The sequence below is a fragment of the Hylaeus anthracinus genome, unplaced genomic scaffold (genome assembly GCF_026225885.1).
Source record: "Hylaeus anthracinus isolate JK02 unplaced genomic scaffold, UHH_iyHylAnth1.0_haploid 12001, whole genome shotgun sequence".
Lineage (NCBI taxonomy): Eukaryota > Metazoa > Arthropoda > Insecta > Hymenoptera > Colletidae > Hylaeus > Hylaeus anthracinus.
Window position 1 is genome coordinate 5738609 of NW_026534348.1, and position 22582 is coordinate 5761190.

Sequence of the window (22582 nt, forward strand, 5' to 3'; positions counted from 1 at the left end):
GCCTTGGTTGCTAGACGATGTCCTCCGGATTCTGCGGCGCAAACTCCTTTAACGAAATCTCGCTACCGAACTCCGTGGCTCGAAGTTTCGTGTCCCAGTCCCCCGACGCGTTTCTTTTTTCTCGTGCTCTCTCTATCTTCGAGAAGAGCTTCCCGGTGGACGATCACTCTCGGGAATGGGAAGGAGTAGAAAAAAAAAGAACTTCGTATCCCGGGGAATCGTAAATGAACGTCTTACGTCCACCGTTTCCTACGTCTTTCCGTTTCACGAGTGTAAATAATAGATACGATGTTCGTCCTGGCCCGTTACGCCACTCTTATTTTCAGAAGCTGCTCCGTCTCTTCGTCTTCTTTCTTCCACTTTTGCCGTGTTTTCATTTGGACCGCGACGGTTCTTTTTCGTCGACGTATCGCAGAATCAAAGATTCCTACCGTGCCTTCGTCGCATCCAATTTTTCTTCCACCCTCGAAACGTCTCGCGAGTTTTGAAAGAACGAACGCGATCAGTTACGCGCGATACGCGATAGGTTTAATCCTTGGCTGACCTAGAAATATTTCGTCTTCGAATGGCTAGCTGTCCGTGAAACGCGCAACCATAAGTAACCGTGTATTTCCGAGTAGTACGGGCTGGTCTGTAATTGGCGATACTACTTGTACATAGAAGGGGTGCAGATCCTTCGTTTCATTTTTAAGAGTCCACTTGCTGAACATTTTCAAAAACTTTGATTTATGGGTATACTTATTGGAATCCACTTCCTACGACGATCCGTCTCGGATCTCAAACCACCTGTTTATCTTCAGTGTTCCTACATCAACAAATTCCATCCAACCGTAACGCACGCGACCGTAAATAATCGCATGTATCGGAGCGAATATGCAAAGTTCGCGTAGCTGTTTTGATAGGTGTTCGGGTCAATATCGAGATGTGTGTCGCGATCGACACTCCTCTCGGAAAGATGACAAATAGTGGGCTGCGGATATCAAACGGGAGCCGCGATTCATTTTCCGGCGTCGCTAGTTTCTATTGGAGACGGTGCATTCGATATCGTCGAACATCGGGTTGAGAATTTCATTTTGCAGAGGAGGATTGCGACAGAGTGACAGGGCGGTTTAAATGCTTCAACCGTATTATCTTTTCTGTCATAGATAACGACGGGTGTCCAAATCTCCGTTTCGTAATAGAATTTAGAAGGTACCGAATTTTGCGTTGTACAGAGTGGGATGTAGACGTTATCCTTTTTACGTTTGGAAATGAGCCACAAGTTGCCCCAGTTCTTGGAATCGGAATGTATGGTCGAATAGATTGCGTCGATTTCGCTACAATCGCTAATAAGATCTGAAACGATTCGGATCGCAAATTCGAAGCGACTCGATCAGTCTCGGGGATATATCTGGCAATTCCGCGGCGTTCCCGTCTATCGAGACACCGCCATCTCGTAGAATAGCACCATCGGGATTCGCTGAAGATGACGAGAGATCCCGGCGCGATTCGCGATGGAATCGACGGTCTCCAGCATCGATTCCGAGGGAAAACGTCCGTTCCACTCGATCGCTGCGGAGAATTATCGTGCGTCCAGCAACCGTCCACCTCCGTTGGTCCGTTGCACCCACGCGCTGGCAAACCCGTGCTCCACGAATATAAATATAGTCCGAGGGGGTTCGGGAGTGGGGATTTATCGTTGCTGTTGTTTGTAATTTCCCTTGGTAAAGTTTGAGCGTCGCGCCGGCGTTGTCGAGAACTCAGGAGTTGGCAGTTTCGGCCCCACAGGGACAAAAGGGGGACGCTTACGTTATTACGCGGAGATAATGCAACAAGGGTGGCGGCACTAATTGCCCGAAAAACACGGGTACACCTACTGGCTCCGTAGCCCGTTCGTGAGCGATGCGGAGACACGATTGCGAGCATCGTCCGTGAAATGGGTTAGAAAACGATCGATACTTCTATAACAGCATTTTGGTACAGCGGTAAGTACTACGCTGTGAATGTAATTAACGGCGGCTAACGCTAACGATGCTCTTCTGGAGGGTGGGTAAAAGTGCCGGGGTGAGAGGACAGACGATAGGGTTAGCGGATCAAAGTAAGGAGAAAATAAGGAAATTGGAGTAGGACAAGTAACTGTAAACGCGAGTACGCTGGATAAGGCGACAGAGGGATAGGGTGGAAGATGAGTAGGTCAAAGTTGAATTAGGGTGTGTAGAGATGTGTTTCGTATAAATTTATATTTTCTTCGTCTTTAGCGGGTTCCTTCTGTGTATCCAAATTCGTTCTGGAAAAACCTTATTATTCCTTTGCCTCGGTATTCTGGTTGACTAAATATGCGACAGAGATGGTTTCATTATCCTCATTGCCTTGTTAACAAGGTCTCTGGCCTCGTAGTTTTTCATTTGCTTGTTTAATTTACTCCTCTCCTATCCTATAAAAGACGGTTCCGCGTTAAAAAAAAAAAAAGGAGCTATTGTGCCTTTTAAGGCCCACCGTTGCACTTATGAAAACAACGAGGCCGTAGCAAAGTTTTGCCGTAGCATATTGTTCCGTCATCAATGGAATAAAAGGTACGGTGTGACACGTACTACGATATCACCTTTAAGGCTGAAACGAATTAGATCGAACAAAGGCGAGCAACGACGAATATGATTTAAATTTTTACATTCGTCGTATTTTCGTTACGTCTCCGTAAGGAGTTCCGGATAAATTGCATCTCAAATCTGGAATCCACTACAAGTTGGCCTTATGAAAATGATTGAAAGCGTCCAGCATGAATTCTTGAGGCACGTTTCTTACAAGGTAGGGACACCCATGGATATCGCAAACCATGAATATGATAATATACTTCGCACTACGCGAATGCAAACGCTTCAGCAGCGCCGAACTGTTGCTGACATAATACTACTTTTTCAAATAATCAATAGTCAAATTGTATGTCCCAGGATACTAGAACTTTTGAATTTCAATATTCCAAGCTGACATCTACGTAGTAATGATATTTTCCACATTAACCCATAGCGTACCTCAGTAGCGAAACAAAATTGTGTCACAAGAATGTGTGCGATGGCTAACAGCCTTAGTATGTCGATCGATCTCTTTCATAGCTCACCTTTGGTTTTTAAAAGATCAGTAGTCGCAATTTTACAGATGCGAAATCAAGGTTGAACACTTTTACGTGATAGTGACACCGTATTCGTCTCCATTTTTTGTTTTTGTTTTTTCTTGCGGTCATGTTATCACATTGTACTTGATATCAAGAGCGTGTAGCCCATAAATAAAGTATTATTATTATTATTATTATTATTATTATTATTATAAAGAGCGTCGAAACGACGTGTTTCGAGGACCGCGCGGCGAGCGAAGAAATACTTTGCGGTCGTTTAAGCCCCGATGACGTTATTGTTTCTCTCCTCGCGCCGAATTAAACACGTATTGGCAGAAACTAGGTATTCGTGATTCGATCATACGCGAAACCAGTGGGTTTAAAATTGTCAAACGAAATTTCACTCATCGGCGAATTCGATATCCGCGTGCTAGGAGCGAGAAAGATAAGTGCAATTACGATTCGTTTCGTTTGAAACATTCGCGAGTCCCGCTGGCGACGTGTCTGTCTTCGCGGGGAATGTTCGGCGCTGATGTCGCTTTAATCCACGGCATGGAGGTACTCGTCGCGATACGTGCCTCGTAACCGATGTTAAATATACAGGGAAAATGGTTAGCATTTTGCGATGAGACCTCGCGACGAATATGACCGTGTTCAAACGTATCGTTGAAGGTCTGTAAGGGTGACATCGTTTCGCGTAATAGCTTTATCGTGTCGCTGCCAGCGCTTCTCTGCAGTCTGGCTTTCCGGCGCCGATGAAAGCGTTACATTTACACGTAAATGAACGTTTCAATGGTTCCCAGCTACCAGGAAGTTAATTTAATTTGAAGTTTTCGCGTCGTTTTTATCCCGCGGTCGATTCGAGCGCGCTGCTGCCTTTTGGGAGGGGAGCGATAGGTAATTCGACGTGCCATCTCTTACGCGATGAAAAATCGTCAACCTTGACGCGGCCGAGGCTTTCCGCGTCAGATATTGGAACGCGTCATCCATAAACCGACCCTTGTTGTTCGTGCGCTGACGTTCGAGATACCAAAGGGAATTTCGGAATAAGATGGATGTCTTGTTCTCGTTTCCTGGCCGTGTAACGCGCAGCCCCTCCGAGAGGATTCGCAAAGCCACCGAATTCGTCGAGTTCAAAGATCGTCGAGCAGTTTCTCTTACGCGGTACGAACATTACGAGATCGATATCGAAGAGGAACGCCAGGGAACGAGGACTTTTCGCGTTCGCCCGACGGAAACTGTCAAACGCGCGTTCCCTGTAAATAAAGTTCCACTGTTTTGTAACCGCCAACAAAATTGCTAGTCGAACCGACGAATCGGACGTTGCACGTTGCGATCGGAATTTGCAAGAGGACGTATCGGCGTTCAATTTGCCGCTGTCGACGCAAGCATCGGCGCGAATAGAGTCGGACACAGTGATTTTGCACGCTTTGCACGCACAACGAATTTGGAAACAACAACGGTGTTTGCGCTATCTGAAAAATGCCAGGGACACGTCCGGCGGAGTCGATATTTCTGTGGTCGATGGCTCCATAGGATACGCGAAACAAAGTTTATTTGCGCTTTCGTTTTACGAGTATTCCGTGTCGTCTCTTTGATTTCTCGAATAAATGAACCACGCACGCTACGAGTAAACAACATTACGGTTACCCGTGATGCGTGTACATGATAATTTATCTGACGTACGTTACGATATCAATTTTGCCGCGGTAAATAATGTATATTTGCTTTGCAATTGGAATACGTTAACCTCGTTTAAAACTGCATCGCTGGCGTACACATACGTTTCGTCGATGTTGTTTGTTCAACATGCTCGTCGGGCTAATCCGATCTGTAGAGAGTACCAGTCGATTTTATACGCCGCGCCGATGCAATGGCGGGTATCTGTGACTACGAAGGTCGCACAATTTTGTTTCCTCTAGTACGCGAACGTTAACTCTCGCGAGAAGAGGGTCCGCGGACTTTGTTCCTCCCAGCGGGATCGGCACGCTCGAGTCCGGCTTTTTTCGTACGTTTAGTTTATCGATACGAGCTACTTCGACGCGTCCTCGAATCGCATGCAAACCATATCGACGGTCGTTTCGGGATTCTTCTCGATGCGCATTCTTCCGGAACTGGGTTAAGAACCGAGTTATATTTTCCCTCGCTCCAGCCGCGGCGAAATCCTATTCGTTTGCATCCTGGATTGTAAGGTGAAACGAAATTTCTGAACCGCTGGTGTAGAAACGACTTTTCGTTCGCTGTGTTCCGGTCGTCAGATACAAGACCTCTGTAGCTAATCCGATGAGAATGGTAAACTTGACCTTATCGAACGCACGACGTGAACGTTTGTTGCAGTTGCGCCGGGTACGCGATACCCTATTGTCAGAAACATAGCTGTTAGCTAATGCAGCTGATACGTATTGGTACCGGTGAAAATTTGTCACTATCGGTTTGCAGAATTTCGCAAGTTGCGCAACAACGTTGTCAACTTTTCGACAATACGCGAACGATACGTTGGCCCATACGGCTATCCTTCCGGAATAGTTGCACCAACAATAAGAACTATTCTAACAGGAAGGTGAAGTTTATACGACACTATAACATTACGGTTGCTTTGGGAGTAATGTAACGTCGTTAGTCGTGTTTATTATTCAGGTCACTCGACGAGGATGGCGTCGTTGTTGCAGGTTGTTAAACTTTACGTGTCGTCATACTCGCTATTATTCGTCGCAACTCAGCCACCCTCGCAGCGTGGCCTTCGAGACGTAGCCGTCGTTAGCATATATCTCGTACATCGTTAAGATTTATTCCATTTCTCGCGCCGCGACGACTTACGCGTCTCCGACGTTTAACGACAGTTCGGATAGACACTGATTATTTTTCTTAACTTTTCTCGTTCTCTCAGGCGCTATAATCTTCAAAAGGAATTGATGGTCCGCCCCGATTCTACCAGTCATCGAAATTGACCGCTCGAGGGCCCGATTACCGGAAACAGACGACCAAAAATGTGACGCGCGGCGGACACTCGACGGTCGGGGCTCGAACAGAGAAAACTGGACGACTCTTGGAAGCGTGACGTTCGATTCGTCGTGAGTATTATCGATAAAAGGTGTTTTCCGACTCGGAAACCCAGATGCATTCTTAATACGCTCGCTACCAAGCCTTTTTACTTTTCGCGAGAAACCAAGTGGACGAACGAATGTACAATTCGAATGTAATATTTCCCGATACGATCTCCCGGACGTCCACGGCAACGTATTGACATTCACGATCGCAGCGTACAGAAAATATGGCAATCGAACGGCCGGTTTGATTTCAAGTTCCGCGACGTATGGACAGCTTCGCGATACTCCGATATACTCGTGGTTTTTAAAATAGTTTCCAAGGCAGGAAATATGACCCGACGATCTCGTTCTCCTCTCTCGTTTCCTCTCTCTATCTTTTACCAAACAATAGCACGAAAGATTGCATAATTTATTGCCAGTTCGTATCTCGAGGCCATAAAACATTATAAACGTCTCCATAACTTCCTATCGAATCGACAGGAGACGTCAGTAATCGCGTGGCCGTGCTACTGAGAAAATTCTGTTTTCCTGCGAAATAAACCAATGAAATAATCCAATTGGTCCGAAGAAAATCCTCAATTCGCTACCCGTGGGATACGTGTGGCACAATTTACTACGAACTACTCGATTCAATTGTAACAATCGATGCTGATTCGTATCGTCGGCAACTTGAAAAATTGCGGCAGGAATTGCAAGTTAAAGGAACCATCTCTGAGAAATCAGAAGGGCATTCTACACATCTATGACAACGCTAGACCACACGTGGCGATAACAGTATAAGAGAAGATGTCGGAATCGCGATAGGAACCGACGCCGACGCCACGTCCACTGTATTCCCCACATTTGGCACCGATAACATTTTTTCTCTCTTTCTCTCGTCGTTTTCCGAGCGCAGATCGCAAGACATTGAAAACAGACAATTTTCTTTTAATCAAGGATCGGGTTTCCCGGTGAAATTTTTCAGTGGCGAGAAAGATTCTCGAAGCGGTGTCGAAACGGTGCGATCGAGTTTTCCCGAAACGTTTCAGCACCAACCCTCGAGAACTTGGGAACCGTCGAAACCATGACCCGGTTCATCGGCAAAGTCGATGTAACGGCGAACGTACCAATGCTCCTCTCATGTTCGAGTCAATTAAGCTCTATCGATTGCCTCGGCGACAAAGACAAACCCCCGGACTGCTCGAACGGTACCGTTCCGTGGTCGTGAAGCGGCGCTCATTGCCGCTTTATTAACGGGTCGATCGTCGAATTAAGGTATCGGCTCACGAAAATAGCTTCGACGAACTCGCCGCAAAGTGCTTCGCTATAAAATATGTACCGTGGAATACCTAATGCGAATCCCGGCGGAGCAACGAACACCCTCAAGTTCCGAACAACGGAGGTCCAGCTTATCGTCCGAGAGTATTAATAGCGTGACAGACGAAACAATAGCGACTCGCGAAATGGTTTATCGCGAGCTCGACAAATGGAAACCGGATTAATTAGTCCTGGAGAATAGCGAATTCGGGTCAGCGAGTGAATACGGAGGTCTCGGAGTCTCCGTTGCAATTTTCTCGAGCAACGTCAAAGAAACAAATATTGCCTCGCTATTCCCAACGCATGGTACTCTGTCGCTGGTAAAGTTTCTTCTATTCCGAAGGACGGTGTAAAAAGTCTTTGTTGATCGGCTTCTCAGAAAACGTATGGCTTTGCTAACGAAGTAGGAACTCGGAGACTCGGCGCATGTCCGAAGAGTGCAAACGTCGGGCGATGTCTAGCGACAGGCACGGAGATCGAATCCTAATCCACGAATCCGTCTGTTGACATCGTCACGCGCAACGCAATGTTTGCGTCGTGTACGGAACACAGAGGGACTGTGAGCTACCCCATCAAGCGCGCACAGTTTGTCAAACGTCGCTGTAATCCGCAATCTTTCACGACCAAGGAAGATTCGCTTTAAGAAACCGTGTTAGAATCGTGTAAGAATTTCTCTATGTCCATCTTCTTTACGCGATGGTATGGTATATTATACACTCTTGCGGAGGAGTGCACGTGCACCCTAAAACCTTGTCCCCGTTTCCGTTCCGGACGCTTTTTAATTCTCGCGATACGTATTTTTATTTCTGATTCGTGGGCTTTTCATCTTCTCGCGAACGCTGCTTATAGCGAGATCAAGCCTGGAAATGGAATCGGCAAAATCGCGCGGAGGAAATATCGAATTGAATTTTTTAAGGAAATTATTTAAGATCCGGGAAAATCGAGTCGTTCGACCGAAGAAAGCCGCGGTGAATCCGTGCCGTCGAAATGTTTCTGCAATCGACTTCCTCGAGAGGAGTATTATTTTTTAATTTGACATATACTCGGTATCGATCCCCTTCTAAATTCTTCGGCTCCTTCGAGGAGTATTATTTTTCAATAAAATCGATACATATTTTGTACCGATCCCCTTTTAAGTTCACGGTAAGAACATCATTCTTCTTATCGAACGGCGTGTCGTTTCCTCGACACATCGGGTGTCTTAAGGGGGTTACACCGCCTCGAAGCCGTAATACAGTCGGCGTTCTTTGGAAATTAATTGCGAATGTAAGTTGCAGCAATTTCATTGAAACCACCATCGGTCTAGGATCGCATCGTTGCCCGATGAGAAAGAGCTACGCGAAATTTGATCGCTGTTACAATCGAAACGAGTAGCTTAAAAAGCGAGAAAGAGTGTACCTCTTACAGTTGAAATTTCAAACCCGAAGGAAGCCACGAGATAACGTCCGGAACGTTATTTGTTCCAAGCATGGATATTTTTGTCGCGTTGCGATATTTGCTAGAACGGTTTACCATTCTTTTGAACGTATCGCGCCCCGCGGACACACGTCGGATAACGCACAATTTCTTGAAAATAGGGGCCAGGTAGTTTCACGGGACACTTTGGAAAAAATTGGGTACCAAACGCATTTACCTCGAGCACGCAATGCCAGTGGCGGCTTACGAACGATCGTTTCCGGTGGATCATCCCGTTCTCTGGCGAGGCGAGTGGGTGGCATCGTTTCCCTCGAAATACGCACGTCTCGTGCCCACTTTTCCCGGCGTGTCTCGTAAAAAATTGTTACTTCCGTGTGTTTGCTCGGCCGGTTACGCTCGCAGCTCTTCCCTTGTCGCGGGCAGCACAATTCGTGTGCACCGACGCTGAATGTTTTTACGGCCGAGGGAGCACGAGGGAGCACGAGGAATAGGAGGACCCGGCTTTACCGCCCTCGCGTAATTTTAAAAGGAGAAAAGTCGGACTAGTCAAGAATAAGGAAAGAAAAGATTATGGTCCGCGTAGCGGTGATACTCGTCGTGTATCTCGCGGACGTGAATGTTTTGCGAAAGTCTTCTCGTAGAGAAATTCATAAAGCGTGCTTTTTACGGCCAGAGAACTCACGACACGTCTGTATTATTCGGCTGGTTCGTTGGCGTTGTTTCAAAGAGAATAGAAGAAACGACGAAATTACAAACGTTGCATCCAGGCGATATGCTCGTCCACGACAAATTTGTACCTTCGAAATTCCCTTCCAATCGCTTGGACGAGCAATTTTTGCGCTCGCGGATAAGTCTGTCGGTTGTTTTCCGGGCCGTAAAGTAATTCTCGATCGGCTCGGAATAGAGTTATCGAAATATTTAACATCCTTTGGGCTGCGTCGCTGAAAACTGAAATCGTCGAATCGATTGTACGAGGAACGGCAAAGCAACGTTAGCGTTCGAGTGTCAATTATCGAATAGAACGGTAATTTGTAAGTTCGGCTGGCTGCGCGTTTCCGATAACAAAATTTATGGCGGTCGAGTCGAGAGAGAGAGAGAGAGAGAGAGAGAGAGAGATCGGAACAAGACCAACTCTGGCCACGATTCCTTCGGAAATTTGCGAAAACTTTCCGAATAAATGGAACGAACGAACCGTCGGACCGTCGAGTCGGCATCTCGTGATACCTGAAACTTTCTGCACGACAAACAGGGAATCAAATCGTAATAACGCGAAATTGTTCTTCTCGACGATATTTCCCAGCTTTTAGCGTCCGTTCTTCTCAGCGACGTATCTTCCCCTTCGAAAGAAAACGTTTTTCCAATCGTCGAATCGCGCGATGATTATCTAGAAATCCGCCGATAAGGAAAGCGTACGTCACGGAAAAATCGCAAGCTCGCGGAACGGTCAGTTGGAATGTTCTCGTTTCGAAAGGACGAAAGCGTCGCCGGTAAGGTTGTCAGTGCGATCGAAACGATCGTCCTTGATTCTTTTCTGCCTTCCCAGGGGACTCGTTAAGCCGCTTTTGCTCTGCACGCGAGTCCCCCGGATGAGATTACGCGATAATTAGCGAACTGCGCGAGTCGAGCAAAGTTTTTTACATGAGCGCGCCAACAACTACGATACGTCGTGTAGCCATTATCTGAAATTACGTTAAACAGTCGTAACCATCGCGAGCAAATTTTTATGACCGAATTGTTTCCTCCCCGTTGGAGGATTCTTTCCCTTGCAACGGGCGGTTAGCATACAGGGGCGAGAGATAGTATCGAGTTGTTACAGCGATCGATTAATTTCCTCGAGTAATTCTCGTCTCTCTGCAAACGTTCGTGCTCGGCCATCGTGGACGTCTTAATCCATTCAGGTCGTGTTGCTTTCTAATCGAACCAGACCTTCGTTAAACGGGAACGAAGCACAATCTAGTTATTAATGAAAGAAGAGAGCTTTCGCACGCCATTTCGTATAAGGATCTCTCGGCTCGTTCTCCCTTCGTTTGCGAACGTTAAAATTAGTGGTGTTTTCGCGAACGGTAGTTGCGACAAAACGACGCTGAAAATAAGAAAAGTCCGCGAGTTTAATTGAACGCTGCGCCAACCCAATCGATGGAAACCGTTCCCTTTTTAACCGTAGGCAATGTTATGATTCATGGAGGGCCTCGTCGAAGAGTAATTATTTCTTAATATGACTTCCACCGCGCTAGCGCGAAACCGGCCGGGATTCGGAAAGTTTGAAGCAGTCCTTGAAAATTTTCTACCCTTCGGGCGGAGGTGGAAGTTCTGTGCGACCCTCGGGGTCGGGAAGCACGTTCGAAAGTGCATGAATGCAGAAACATACTTGCCCGCGTCACGCTATGCTATGCCATATCACGCCAGGCCACGTGAAATGGTATGCATCGATTATGCAGACTTATCTCACGCTTCGCGGAGCTTGCCAGCAAGTCTATACGCTCTGCAACATTGTGCGAATTACGGAATAATTGAGACAAATCTAGACGAGCGTAAGACGCGCATCGGCAAAGAAAGCGCGGCCCTGATTATGGATTTAAACGTTTTTGTTTGGGATCACGCCGATTCTTTCGGAAATATCTGGACGTCGCGGTGGTGTAAGCAGAACTGCGTCGTCCTTCTCGTACAGTTTATAACGTGCGCGCGAAGTTACGAAACTTCTCGCTGCTGCCGGAGATGCGATTTATCGTACTTTTAATAAATTCTGCGTGTCATCCTTCGGCAAAGTTTCCGTGTCGCTAGAAAGGTTTCGCAGAAACACCGTGCTTGCACTTCCGACAGAACTGAGTGATTTTATCGTATCATTTAAACACGTAAGTATCGGACGCTTTAGCTCATCCAGCAGGACTCCTAATCCACCACCTACCGACCACCTTTTACAAGGAGTTTCTCGGAACTGTTAGCTCGAAGATTCGCGAGCAAACGATTTACATGGGCAAACAAAGTTGTTCCTCTAGTGAACAAAAATTGCGAATTAAAGATAGGGAATTCGGTGGAACCGGGGGAAGCATAAAAATGGAATTACGGAAGTTACATACGCCCGAAACTCCAATGAAAGTAAAACAAAGGTTGACGGGCGACGAGGTACTAATATTTCATCGTGAGCGTATTAGCTCATCCCGATATCTGCGTTTAAAATTCGTTCTCGCGTCCTCGTAGTTTCCCTGTCAGTCGGGATACCTATTATCGGGTCAATTGTTGGTATATACGCGCATAAAGCTCTCGCATGGTAGCCGAGTTCGTGATTTGAACGCGTTACGACGATGCAACTTGTTAGGAACAACGTTAACTGGCGCTCCCGCGTAAACCGTTCTGTTCTGTAGGATGTACGCCTCGAATAAGGGAATTCAGTCCGACGTATGCTCTGATTGATTCATAACGTGGTCCGAGGCGATAAATCAACGCGAACAACCCAGTGTTCGCCGCAATGTTTAATTGCCAATGTTTCGCGGGAATCGTAAATAGTTGCGGCCTCCGTGTGGAAAGGACCCTCGAGAACGTAATCGAAACCCGTCCGCAACGCCCGAAGAGTCGCTCCTGTTTATATAAAATGCCGTTAGTTAGTTTAGAACGTATCAAATTCTCGCTCTTTCTATATAATATCGCGCCACCTCTTGCTTACGCATCATTTCTTAGTCCTGTCACAGGATTATTATAGCTTTTACACCGTTCCATCGTTCGTAAGCTACTGCGAGTCGATATTAATTACGACGCGAACATCGTAACGGGCTACTCAAGGCAAAGTATAAGATGTAATTTTTGCGGTAAATTAATCGAGCTTATAAAGTCCGCTAGCTCGAGCGTTATGCGCGCTATGGGGTTGCATTCGGGGAGCATACAGCGAGGTAATAACGCTAAATTATTTAGAGGCAGAGAAACATTGCTTAAAGATGTAACGATGGTTCTCTTCAACGGAGAGTAACTCGCGCGTATATTTTCGCGAGACGCTCTCGGGTTTTTTTTTCCAGCCATTACACGGAATAGTTTAAATTTCCCTGGCGAAAGGTGCAAGAAAGGAACGAGAAGCACGGTAGCTTTTAATAATTTCTTCGTAGCCAGCGTAGAAGATGCCACTATGGCTTGGTTCAAAAGTAGGTGAAAATGGCCCCTCGAAGCCTCGACCCCGCGACGCTCTTTCGTTCCACTTCCGATATTGCTTCGCCGTCGATATCGAGAACAAAATTTCCACGGAATTAAAACGCTTCCGAAGAAAGTTCCTGATAATCGAATCGCTCGCAAACGTCCTCGATCCTCGAGCGAAACGCGCCGGCGCCGGCGCCGCGGCGTTCGCGTTCGGCTGTGACCGCGTCGCGCGTGCAGCCTCGAATTAAAGGGACGCTCGCGTGCTTGGCTCGCGTTACTTGTTTACCAATTGGATAAACGGGATTCCGAATATGGTAATCGAGGCGTTAATAGATATCAGATTATCGAGCACGATATCGGCGGAAACTTTCGGCGCGTGTGATTGCGTTTAATTCGTGATTTCGCGTGGATAATTAAGCCCGTGTCGATATCCATTGTTCGTTGGAAAATTTTTCCGTCTCGCTCGCACGCTCTCGTTGCGACTCGCGGAGAGTAGTCACCGAAACAGTCGAGGATCCGAATGTTGATCAACGTATAAAGAAGAATTTAGAACGTATAATACTCGCGAGTACTTTGTCCTGATCACTGGACTGTCCATTGTATTTCGAGTGATCGATGCCCTTATTTCAGCTGGAAACTAACTACAAACGCAACCGAAGCGACAAATTATAACCCACATTTTCTAGGATTCTGTAAGTTGTTCCTGCTGGACGAGTCCTCTGTTAGAAAATTCAATTATCCTCCATTCGTCGGCGGAAGTTAAAACGAGGTAGTTTAAAAATACCGTCCCACCATTTATCGCGATCGAACGTGCAAAATATTCTTCGACGACGAGAGAATTATTCGTCTGAAATTCCGACAGGACCACGACGGAGGCAGTTGACCTGTGTCGATTTACGTTCACGCTGCGCGGATTGTTAATTAAGTTAACAGAGGAGAGGAGCATCGTCGTCTGAAACGTTCAACACAAACGCGGCTTGATTTGCGAACCAGACAACCCGTGGGAATAAATGGGCGAAACGAGCGCGGCTGTAGGCGGAGGAACTGGCTGCGTGGAAACGTCAGACGCGCGTCAAGTTTCCGACCAATTACGTTACTCTTTGTTTTTCCTGGGACGATTCTATCCATTAGAAGAACGTCGCTGCGAGCGATCGTCTCTTGCAGAGCATCACGATCTTAATCCACTTTTATCGATCTGTCTACCGAAAGATTCACATTAACGACCAATTGTTTGAGAGAAACTACAGGTGTTCGAAAGACACACCGCGTTTACGAACTAGTTTTCGATCTGATTTATTATTTTTATGAGAGGTTTAATTAATCTATTCGAACCATCGTCTCTTTTGGGACGGAATCTCATGGGAAAAGAACTTAAAACTTTGTAATATTCCTCTGCTCGCGATCGCGCTACCTGCCATGCAGAGATAATTGCTTCTCGCTTCTCCAGTCTCGCGCATTCCAGCGAAGGATTAATAGCCGAGGATTTCGGGACAATGCAGTTTTCAATACAATCCGCGGATCCTCGCGCCAAGAACTGGAAACTCTATGCATCCTTTGCCACCGACATAGCAAAGAAAGATGCGCCGGAAGGTGCAATTATCTCGGCATTAAAGGAGGAGCTTTGACAACTAAAAGTTCCCGCGACGATATCATCGTCTCCTTTTGTTCGTTCACGACCAAGTTCCATTTCATTTACGTTTATTCGTTTCAAACGAACAACGAAATTCGCCGAGAGATCTTGCTCCTTCGACAACGATCTCGGGAGGATAAGCGAAGACGCGAACGAAATCCGTTCCGGATCAATTGCAGCGAGACGCGTTCTGCTCGCAGGAATCGGGACACGAAGAACAGGCTATCCTTTATTTCCGTCAGCGAGCGTTACAATCGCGGCACCGCTCTCTGCGTACCGGACGCAAAAATTCGAGGCAATTTGTCCAGGATTTTTCCGGGGCCGAGCTAAATCGCCGCGAGCGAAACGCATAAATAATGGAAAACGAGCAGCTGCAAAGGCAACGAAGCAAATTTGTTACGACGAATAAATACCGGCTACCGTGATTCATGACAGCCAGAGATCATGATCAAGAATATCGCAAACAGTGGAAAACAGCGTCACCTCTAAATAGGATGAATGCTTGATGATATACATTCGCGCGATTCGCGTACCGTCTGATTAATGCACGATAAATAGAACGAATAACGGAATGTGAAATCTACCGGGAAAAGTGCTGAATTTTGTACCATTTCTCGCCGTGCTTATTCCCGTGCGTTTATACAACGACGCGTGTAAGTACATAAATCATGGATGATCGGTAATTAAAAGCACGAACGAAAATGCTCGGCACAAAGCTTAGAAATGAATTTCCCTAGCGGGGAACGTTCTACGCGCTTTCAGTCCTTCGCGGAGGTGAAATCTAATTTCTCGCTTCGCAACCGGTCTACGAGACCACTTTCGCCGGTGGAAACAGCTTCCAGCGGTGGTAATGTGTTAGCTTTGGGACCATCGATCGCGTCATCGTCATCGTCGGCGCGCCGCGATCCGAATCGTCGATACGCTGCCGATCGATGTTCTGCGCGGTCGCGGTGTAATGTCTGGTAACGTTACACCGGAACTATTTACCCCCCCGGAAGTACACCGAAACGCTAGTAAATTAACGGCAGATCTAAAATCGTGGTATTGGCTGACACGGCCGGATTACACGGCAAACGTGAGCGCACTGTTAATGGATCCGTCTGCCGAAACTTTGTTGGCGTTCGCTATGGTGAATTTACGATTAATCCACAGAGCTGACTCGTTCGAGCGTTCGCGTGGCTGCAATCGTGCCCGGATTCGCGATAACAGGTGCATCGTTGGCGCAACCGTGCGAGAAATGAGTGTATTTAAGTGATAAGGCGTGAACGAATAGCGATTGGAAGAGATCGGATAGAATCGAGCGACGTTTATGCTGTTGTATCGGGTGCGAGTTGTGGAAACGTCACGAGGGTGTTAAAACAAAAAAAAGAAAAAATGAACAGCAGGAGATATCAAGCTTTCGAAGCATCGAAACCTTACCTTTCGATTTCTCCATGCTTCCTCTTCACACGTCTCGACTAATTTTAATTCTTCAAAGTGCAATCAGTCCATCAGTCGCTCTACTTATCATATATCAACTTTTCCAACGTGTTCTCTCGTTCGGTCGATATCGCACGGTCCGTTCTTCCGCTCATTACAATTTTAAGTGCTTCCTCGAACATCCGTTAATACGGCCGACATTGTCGAAAACGTGACGTGCGCCGAAGATTCGCAGGAAATTGTAACATTCAATCTCGCGAAACGTTGGATCCCACCGAATTCGTCGACTCCCGTCTTCCATTGCCTCTTGCTTCCTTTCAACATCGAACATTTCGGAAACTTTCTCTTCCGCTGATTACACCGAATCATCGGCGACCCATCCGATATTAAAATTCCGGAGTGTCTCTACGTACTTGATTGAATTACCTTTAAATCTCGGACCGAATCCCTGTCGTCGTTACTCAATTTCGGCGATCTCCGTTAGGAAGAAATCCGGAGCATCGATTAAACGAACTTTAGCGAAATCGGAATATACGAATTATTAGATCGAATGTTTGTTGCAAATACTACCCTACGCAACGAATCACGCTGCTACACTATAGCGATGGATTAGGCTAACGGGTCGACCTTTTTCGGAGTTTTAATCGATAAACTCCATTTGTCTTTTCGCAGCTGAAAGTCAGCGCGAGCGATTAAATTCGTTGCTGCGAGCGACAGGTTGGCGACCGCTGGTCTAGATCGTTGAGACCGACCTCGTCGAATGCGGTCATTTGCCACCCCCGTCGGTCCAGACGGAGAATATGATTTGTTTCCGTTGAAAAACGAGAGAACGACGGAAGAGGCGGCTGAAGGTATTAAAAATTCCGAAGAAACGTAGGCGGAGTGTAGGCGCGCCGCGGCCATCTCGTTTGCACGGCACTTAGACTTTTATGGAGTTCATTTCTCGGCAGGGTAGCAATGGAACTTGGAACCGAGAAGATTCCCCAGAGCTGTGGGGTGGAGAAAAAGCTCTAAAGCGTAAACTATGAAAAACACCGTGACAGGGCCGCGGTGCTGATTTCGCCGTTGAATATTTCTCCCGTCGGCGGTCTCCTCGGCAAGAGTAAGGGGTCAATCGAGCGTTTTGAATCGATTGACATTTCCGCGCCAAGGGGGAAGCGAGGTCGCTAATGGTATGCCACTGCTCGAAAGATTCTCGAACGCAAATTTACGCCGTGGCACTCGAGTGTGACTTCGTCTCGATAATGGTATCGTTCGCTCCTCCTCCCCTCGGTTTGAAAAAGCAAACGGTCTCGGATAAAACGGGCTCGTTGAATTTGAAAGTCATGTAAGTTCTGTCCGTGACGCGGTGCTTTCTCGGCTCGTTGATTCCGAAAAACAGAAAGCGTGTTTCCGTTTTATCCGGTTTATTTCTATCTGCTAGGATCGCGCCGTTGGAATCCCACGACTTTCGGTATCGAAAAGAACGAATTTCTTCTCTCTTAGCAGTTTCGCGCTTTCGTACGAGCTATGCTCGTTTCGCCGCGCCGCAGTCGATCGTTTCTTTCCTTCGGCGGTCGCGTCTTCGTCGACTCTGCAACCACGTCGGAATAACCGTGCTTCCTATCGTTTTCTCGTGTACGAGACAAGATATACCGAAGAAAGACGCTGTTAAACCGTGCAACCGTAAAGATTACTTTAATCGTGTTTGGACTAAGCCTCGACGGTCAAACTTCGACACCTCACAGTCTTTGGACGCCGATTTTTTTAACTTTGCATAGATTGCAAAACGGGAGTGAAAATCGGTGGAGGATGTCAGGAATAACTTTGCGACAATCCGACGAGAGGAATCGTGACAACCTGATATGGAACACTGTAGAACCATATTAATTTATCGCGACGGCGCGGGCGGGACGGCGGTATATCGGAATACAGGATCGAGCGATGTCCATTGGCGACACACCGTGTCACAGGATATTCGTACGACACTCGTGTGCTCGCGAATGAATTTTTCGAATGGTCGAAAACGCGATCGTGCACAGATCGCGTATTTCATTTTCGCGCTCGCACGTATCCCACGAATATTGGCGCGAAACGTGTAACGAACGACAGATGGAATTTACCTGGACCGTATAAATATCGGTGAAAATTCCGACTATCCGTGCGCGTACATCGCGAGATATCGAATGCTCGATGAATAAAAGTTGATGAGCGCACGTAAAACGCGCGCGCCTCGGTTTGCAGCTGTGTATTTTTATTCATTACTCCCAACCGTCATGGGGCTGCATTCGAACGAGGAACAAGATGGCCGCAAAATGAATCCCCGATATCGCTGGTTGTATTAAAGTATCGATCAACATTGCGGCACCGCGCGAAATCCATTAACGTCTTCGTTAGTCAATACGCCCGAGCGTAGCTGCGTTTCATTGGAGATTATCGTCGATAGTTGCTTCAACGTTCGAAGGGATCCGCGATGCTTGTCAACAAAAGAGTCAGCGATTCGAGAGACTAGCCGGTATGAAAAAATCAGCGATTTAATAATCCGATAGCCGGGCAGGTGATTTTCGAGCGAGCTCGTTGAATGTTAGCCGTGACGCAAAGTCTACGTTGTACGTAAATTCCACGCGTCGGATAATTTACGTAACCTATTGGCGAAATCCTGATGACCACCGATCAAGGATTATCCCGTGCTGGATCGCTTTGATCTACCGCGTGTAAAATCTTGCACCGTGCGCCGGCAAAAGATCAAGTGGACTCGGATGGAGAGACTTCGCGACAGCAAAATATGCTGCCGGGATTTACGTGCTACTTAAACCCAAGGCAGCTCTTTTTCATTATTTTTCACAGTGTTTCTGAAACTGAACGATTACTTTGAAACTTGATATCGAATGCGAGTGTTAAAATAAACGCGAGCAAGAAGATTTGTACTCTTTGCCCCTACTTCCAACTTTCGACTCTTTGCTCTCCAATCCTTATCCTCTTAGCTTTCCTGTTTACCTTGTTATTCCCTTCTAATGTTAACAAACGCTAACAGACTCTCTCGCGCGACTAACAACCAATTAACGAACCAGTGTACTTCTCGACCACGTTACACTCGTAAGCCATAGTACAAGCGTCATACACCACGTTCTTCCCGACGCCCCAAACTCTACTTACTTTCCTAGAATCTCTTCAGACACACTTTACCTAAAGCCCAACCTCGAATCCAAACAACCACTCGACCCTTTTCTACAGCGCTTCTAACGCTTGTTAAATTCACCGCCAACGCAAGCAACGTTCGTTTACATTCCGAGACTCGCGAAGCTCGTTCGTCCCTGCGGTTCGTCGCTTATCGACGATAATCATTTCTGTAATAGACCTCGCGTTCCGATCGACAGCCCTCGAATCGGCGAGCAGGCCCGTTCTCGAATCTCTTTTTCAACGCGTTACGATATCGTTGTGGAATTTAATTCGAAGAAAAAACCGAAACACGCTCCGCCTTCGGTTAATCGGATCGATTCACGAATCCGTCGTCTCTTGGTCGATCGCTAACGAACGCCTATTGTTCCAGGAATCAGGCTCGACAACATGAACTCTAGCGGGGAATCAGGCGGCACGATGACCGAAGACTACGAGGTAACAGGCTGCGGTCCGCCGGAGGAGGAAACAGGTTCGAACTTGCCAGTTTGGGAAGCCGCAGCCGCCTCTCTGACACTGGGCTTCCTCGTTCTGGCGACGGTGTTGGGAAACGCGCTGGTGATCCTCAGCGTGTTCACTTACAGACCGTTGAGAATCGTTCAGAACTTCTTCATCGTTTCTCTCGCGGTGGCGGACCTCGCCGTTGCGATTCTGGTGATGCCTTTCAACGTGGCGTACCTTCTTCTAGGAAAATGGATCTTCGGTATACATCTCTGCAAACTGTGGCTCACCTGCGACGTGTTGTGCTGCACCGCGAGCATTCTGAATCTCTGCGCGATAGCGTTGGACCGGTATTGGGCTATCACGGATCCGATAAACTATGCGCAAAAACGCACCCTGAAGAGAGTTCTAGCGACGATAGCTGGGGTCTGGGTCCTCTCGGGGGCGATCAGCTCGCCGCCGTTGGCGGGTTGGAACGACTGGCCGGAGGAACTCGAGCCGGGAACGCCTTGTCAGCTAACCAGAAGGCAGGGTTACGTGATTTACTCGTCGCTCGGTTCTTTCTTTATACCTCTGCTGCTGATGAGCCTAGTTTACCTCGAGATTTTTCTGGCGACGAGAAGGAGACTCCGAGAGAGGGCCAGGCAGAGCAGATTGGGCGCTGTCCAGTCCACCAGGCATCGCGAGGTCGACGACGCGGAGGAATCCGTCAGCTCGGAGACGAATCATAACGAGAGATCGACGCCCCGTGTTCACGCGAAGCCTTCGTTGATCGACGACGAGCCGACGGAAGTGACGATAGGTGGAGGAGGTAACGCGACCACGTCCTCGAGACGGATGGCCGCCGGCGCTAGCGCTCCTGCCACGACCACCACCGTCTATCAGTTCATCGAGGAAAGACAGAGGATCTCCCTGTCGAAGGAGAGACGAGCCGCGAGAACGCTTGGCGTCATCATGGGCGTATTCGTCGTCTGCTGGCTCCCGTTCTTCCTCATGTACGTCATCGTGCCGTTCTGTCCGGCTTGCTGTCCCTCCGATCGAATGGTCTACTTCATCACGTGGCTCGGTTACGTCAACAGCGCCCTGAATCCACTCATCTACACGATCTTCAATCTCGATTACAGGAGAGCCTTCAGAAGGCTGCTGCGTATTCGCTGAACAGGCCCGACGGGCGTTTTGTTTAGAAACTGTGGGAAACGCCGGTTCCCGTTCTCGTTGCTGTTTTGTTCGTGCCGGCGCGGCGATTCCGACCACGGTAACCGTCTCGATCCGGTCGCGATCGGTCGACGAACGCGATCGCGAGTTTGGTTGACTTCCGAGAACGGAGAACTCGCCCGGATGATCTCTGTATACCGGATACGGTGCAATTGGAAACGTAGAAAGCTTCCGATGCGAAAGTTGCACTCTTCGAGAATGAACCGCGTACCCTTCGCATCGTCGCAGAGGCTAGAGGCCTACGTAGCATCGAGCGCACAGATATCAACGGGGACTGGTCGATCCACGGTCCTACGAGGCCAGTTCCTTTTCGACCCGAGAAACCATCGAGGCGACCTTCGATCGCGCGGACGTCCGTCGACGAAATTACGAGGAAACGACATCCCGGAAATTTCAATGGAACGAGTTGTGCGTCGACGCGTATTTTCTCGGAAACTACGAGGGAATTGGACAACCCGCGTCGAGAGGGAACTAAACCGAAGAGATTCGACGAGCGTGTCACGCGTGTAGACTTCCGATGAATTTTAATGACGCGATTCTCGGGTTCGTTTCTTCGGTAGCAACGATAACGAGAAAAAACTAGGTACGAATTCGCGTCGCGTTAAAGATCAACCCTTTACGGTCAGCGAGCACCGTACGGAGATACAGGGGGAGTTTCCTCTGTAAGCCGTCGGGCAGATTATTAAATTATCGTGGTAGTTACAATCTCCGCGTACCTAAAAAAAAAAAAAAAAACGCAGAGCGATTACGATGAAACATGGAGCGTTCGTTACCACGCAAAATTATTCTTGAGATGAGATGTTGCAAAGCTCGCGGTATACGCTCGCACGTATATCGAATTATCGATCCAATTCGTTCCGTCTTTGATACTCTTCCAGGACGAATAGAAATTTCATTAATCTCCGAGGCATCAAATAAAGCAAGAAACCTGGCGCATCGCGAAACGCTGAAATAATCTCTGCATTCGAACCAAGTTCCGAACAAGTTGCAGTCTCCATAAACACGCTACTTTACGTTTGTATCCGATTAAGGCAACAACGTCGCGATCCAGAGATCGCCAGCTTACGGAAGATGCTCCTTATGTGTCTCATACGGTGTCGGCTGACCGCAAACGGTTAACTGCTGAAACAGTGTGCGCGATAGTCCAATTTCGCAGTAGCAGTCACCGGGTGTAGACCGTCGTGGGTAGTTTCATTAAAGTTGCTCCATTAATCCTCCGAAGTGACCGGAGGAAACAAGCACGCGGATAGAGGATCTCAAGGAAATGAAGTCACAGGCTGGATCGTCCAGCAGCCACTGGGTCGTTCTGTTTTCTCCGCTGATCTTACCTCGGCAATCTTACACGTTGTTTCGCTCCGGTTAAGCGACGTAAGCGCAAACGCTGACCGGTGGATTCGATCGGCCGACGGTCAGTTCGAGTGCGCGCCATCGAGGAACGATGGATCTCGATTCTGCGCGTTCGATGGACGCGATTGAATCATCGTACGGCATGGAAACTCGAGCATGGTATCGAGTCGATCGTTCCATTTTCCAAGAAACCCCGTGAAATAACAGTCATGCGAGAAAAGCTATTCAACGCGACGGAAATATACGCTATCGAATTTTTCAACGTTCCTCCCATTGAATGTCGGTGTTTCGTTATCTCTTGGAACAGCAAAGGTCGCAAATATATATACGATAGTTCTTCAGATTCGATGGGAGAAAAGTTTCGTTCGAACGTGTATCCAAGAATTGTAAAAGAAACGGTCGTGG

General features: G+C 47.6%; 1 protein-coding gene across 2 annotated transcripts in view; it reads left to right on the top strand.

Annotated features, from left to right (window-relative positions):
* Positions 1-21473, top strand: part of LOC128890830 (tyramine receptor 1) — a 35670-nt gene extending 14197 nt beyond the window's left edge. For both annotated transcript variants that reach the window (XM_054149726.1, XM_054149727.1), the window contains exon 2: positions 19548-21473. In XM_054149726.1, the coding sequence (XP_054005701.1) occupies positions 19565-20773 (1209 nt within the window). In that variant the 5' untranslated portion in view covers positions 19548-19564 and the 3' untranslated portion in view covers positions 20774-21473. The remainder of the gene's footprint in view (positions 1-19547) is intronic.
* Positions 21474-22582: the final 1109 nt, after the last annotated feature.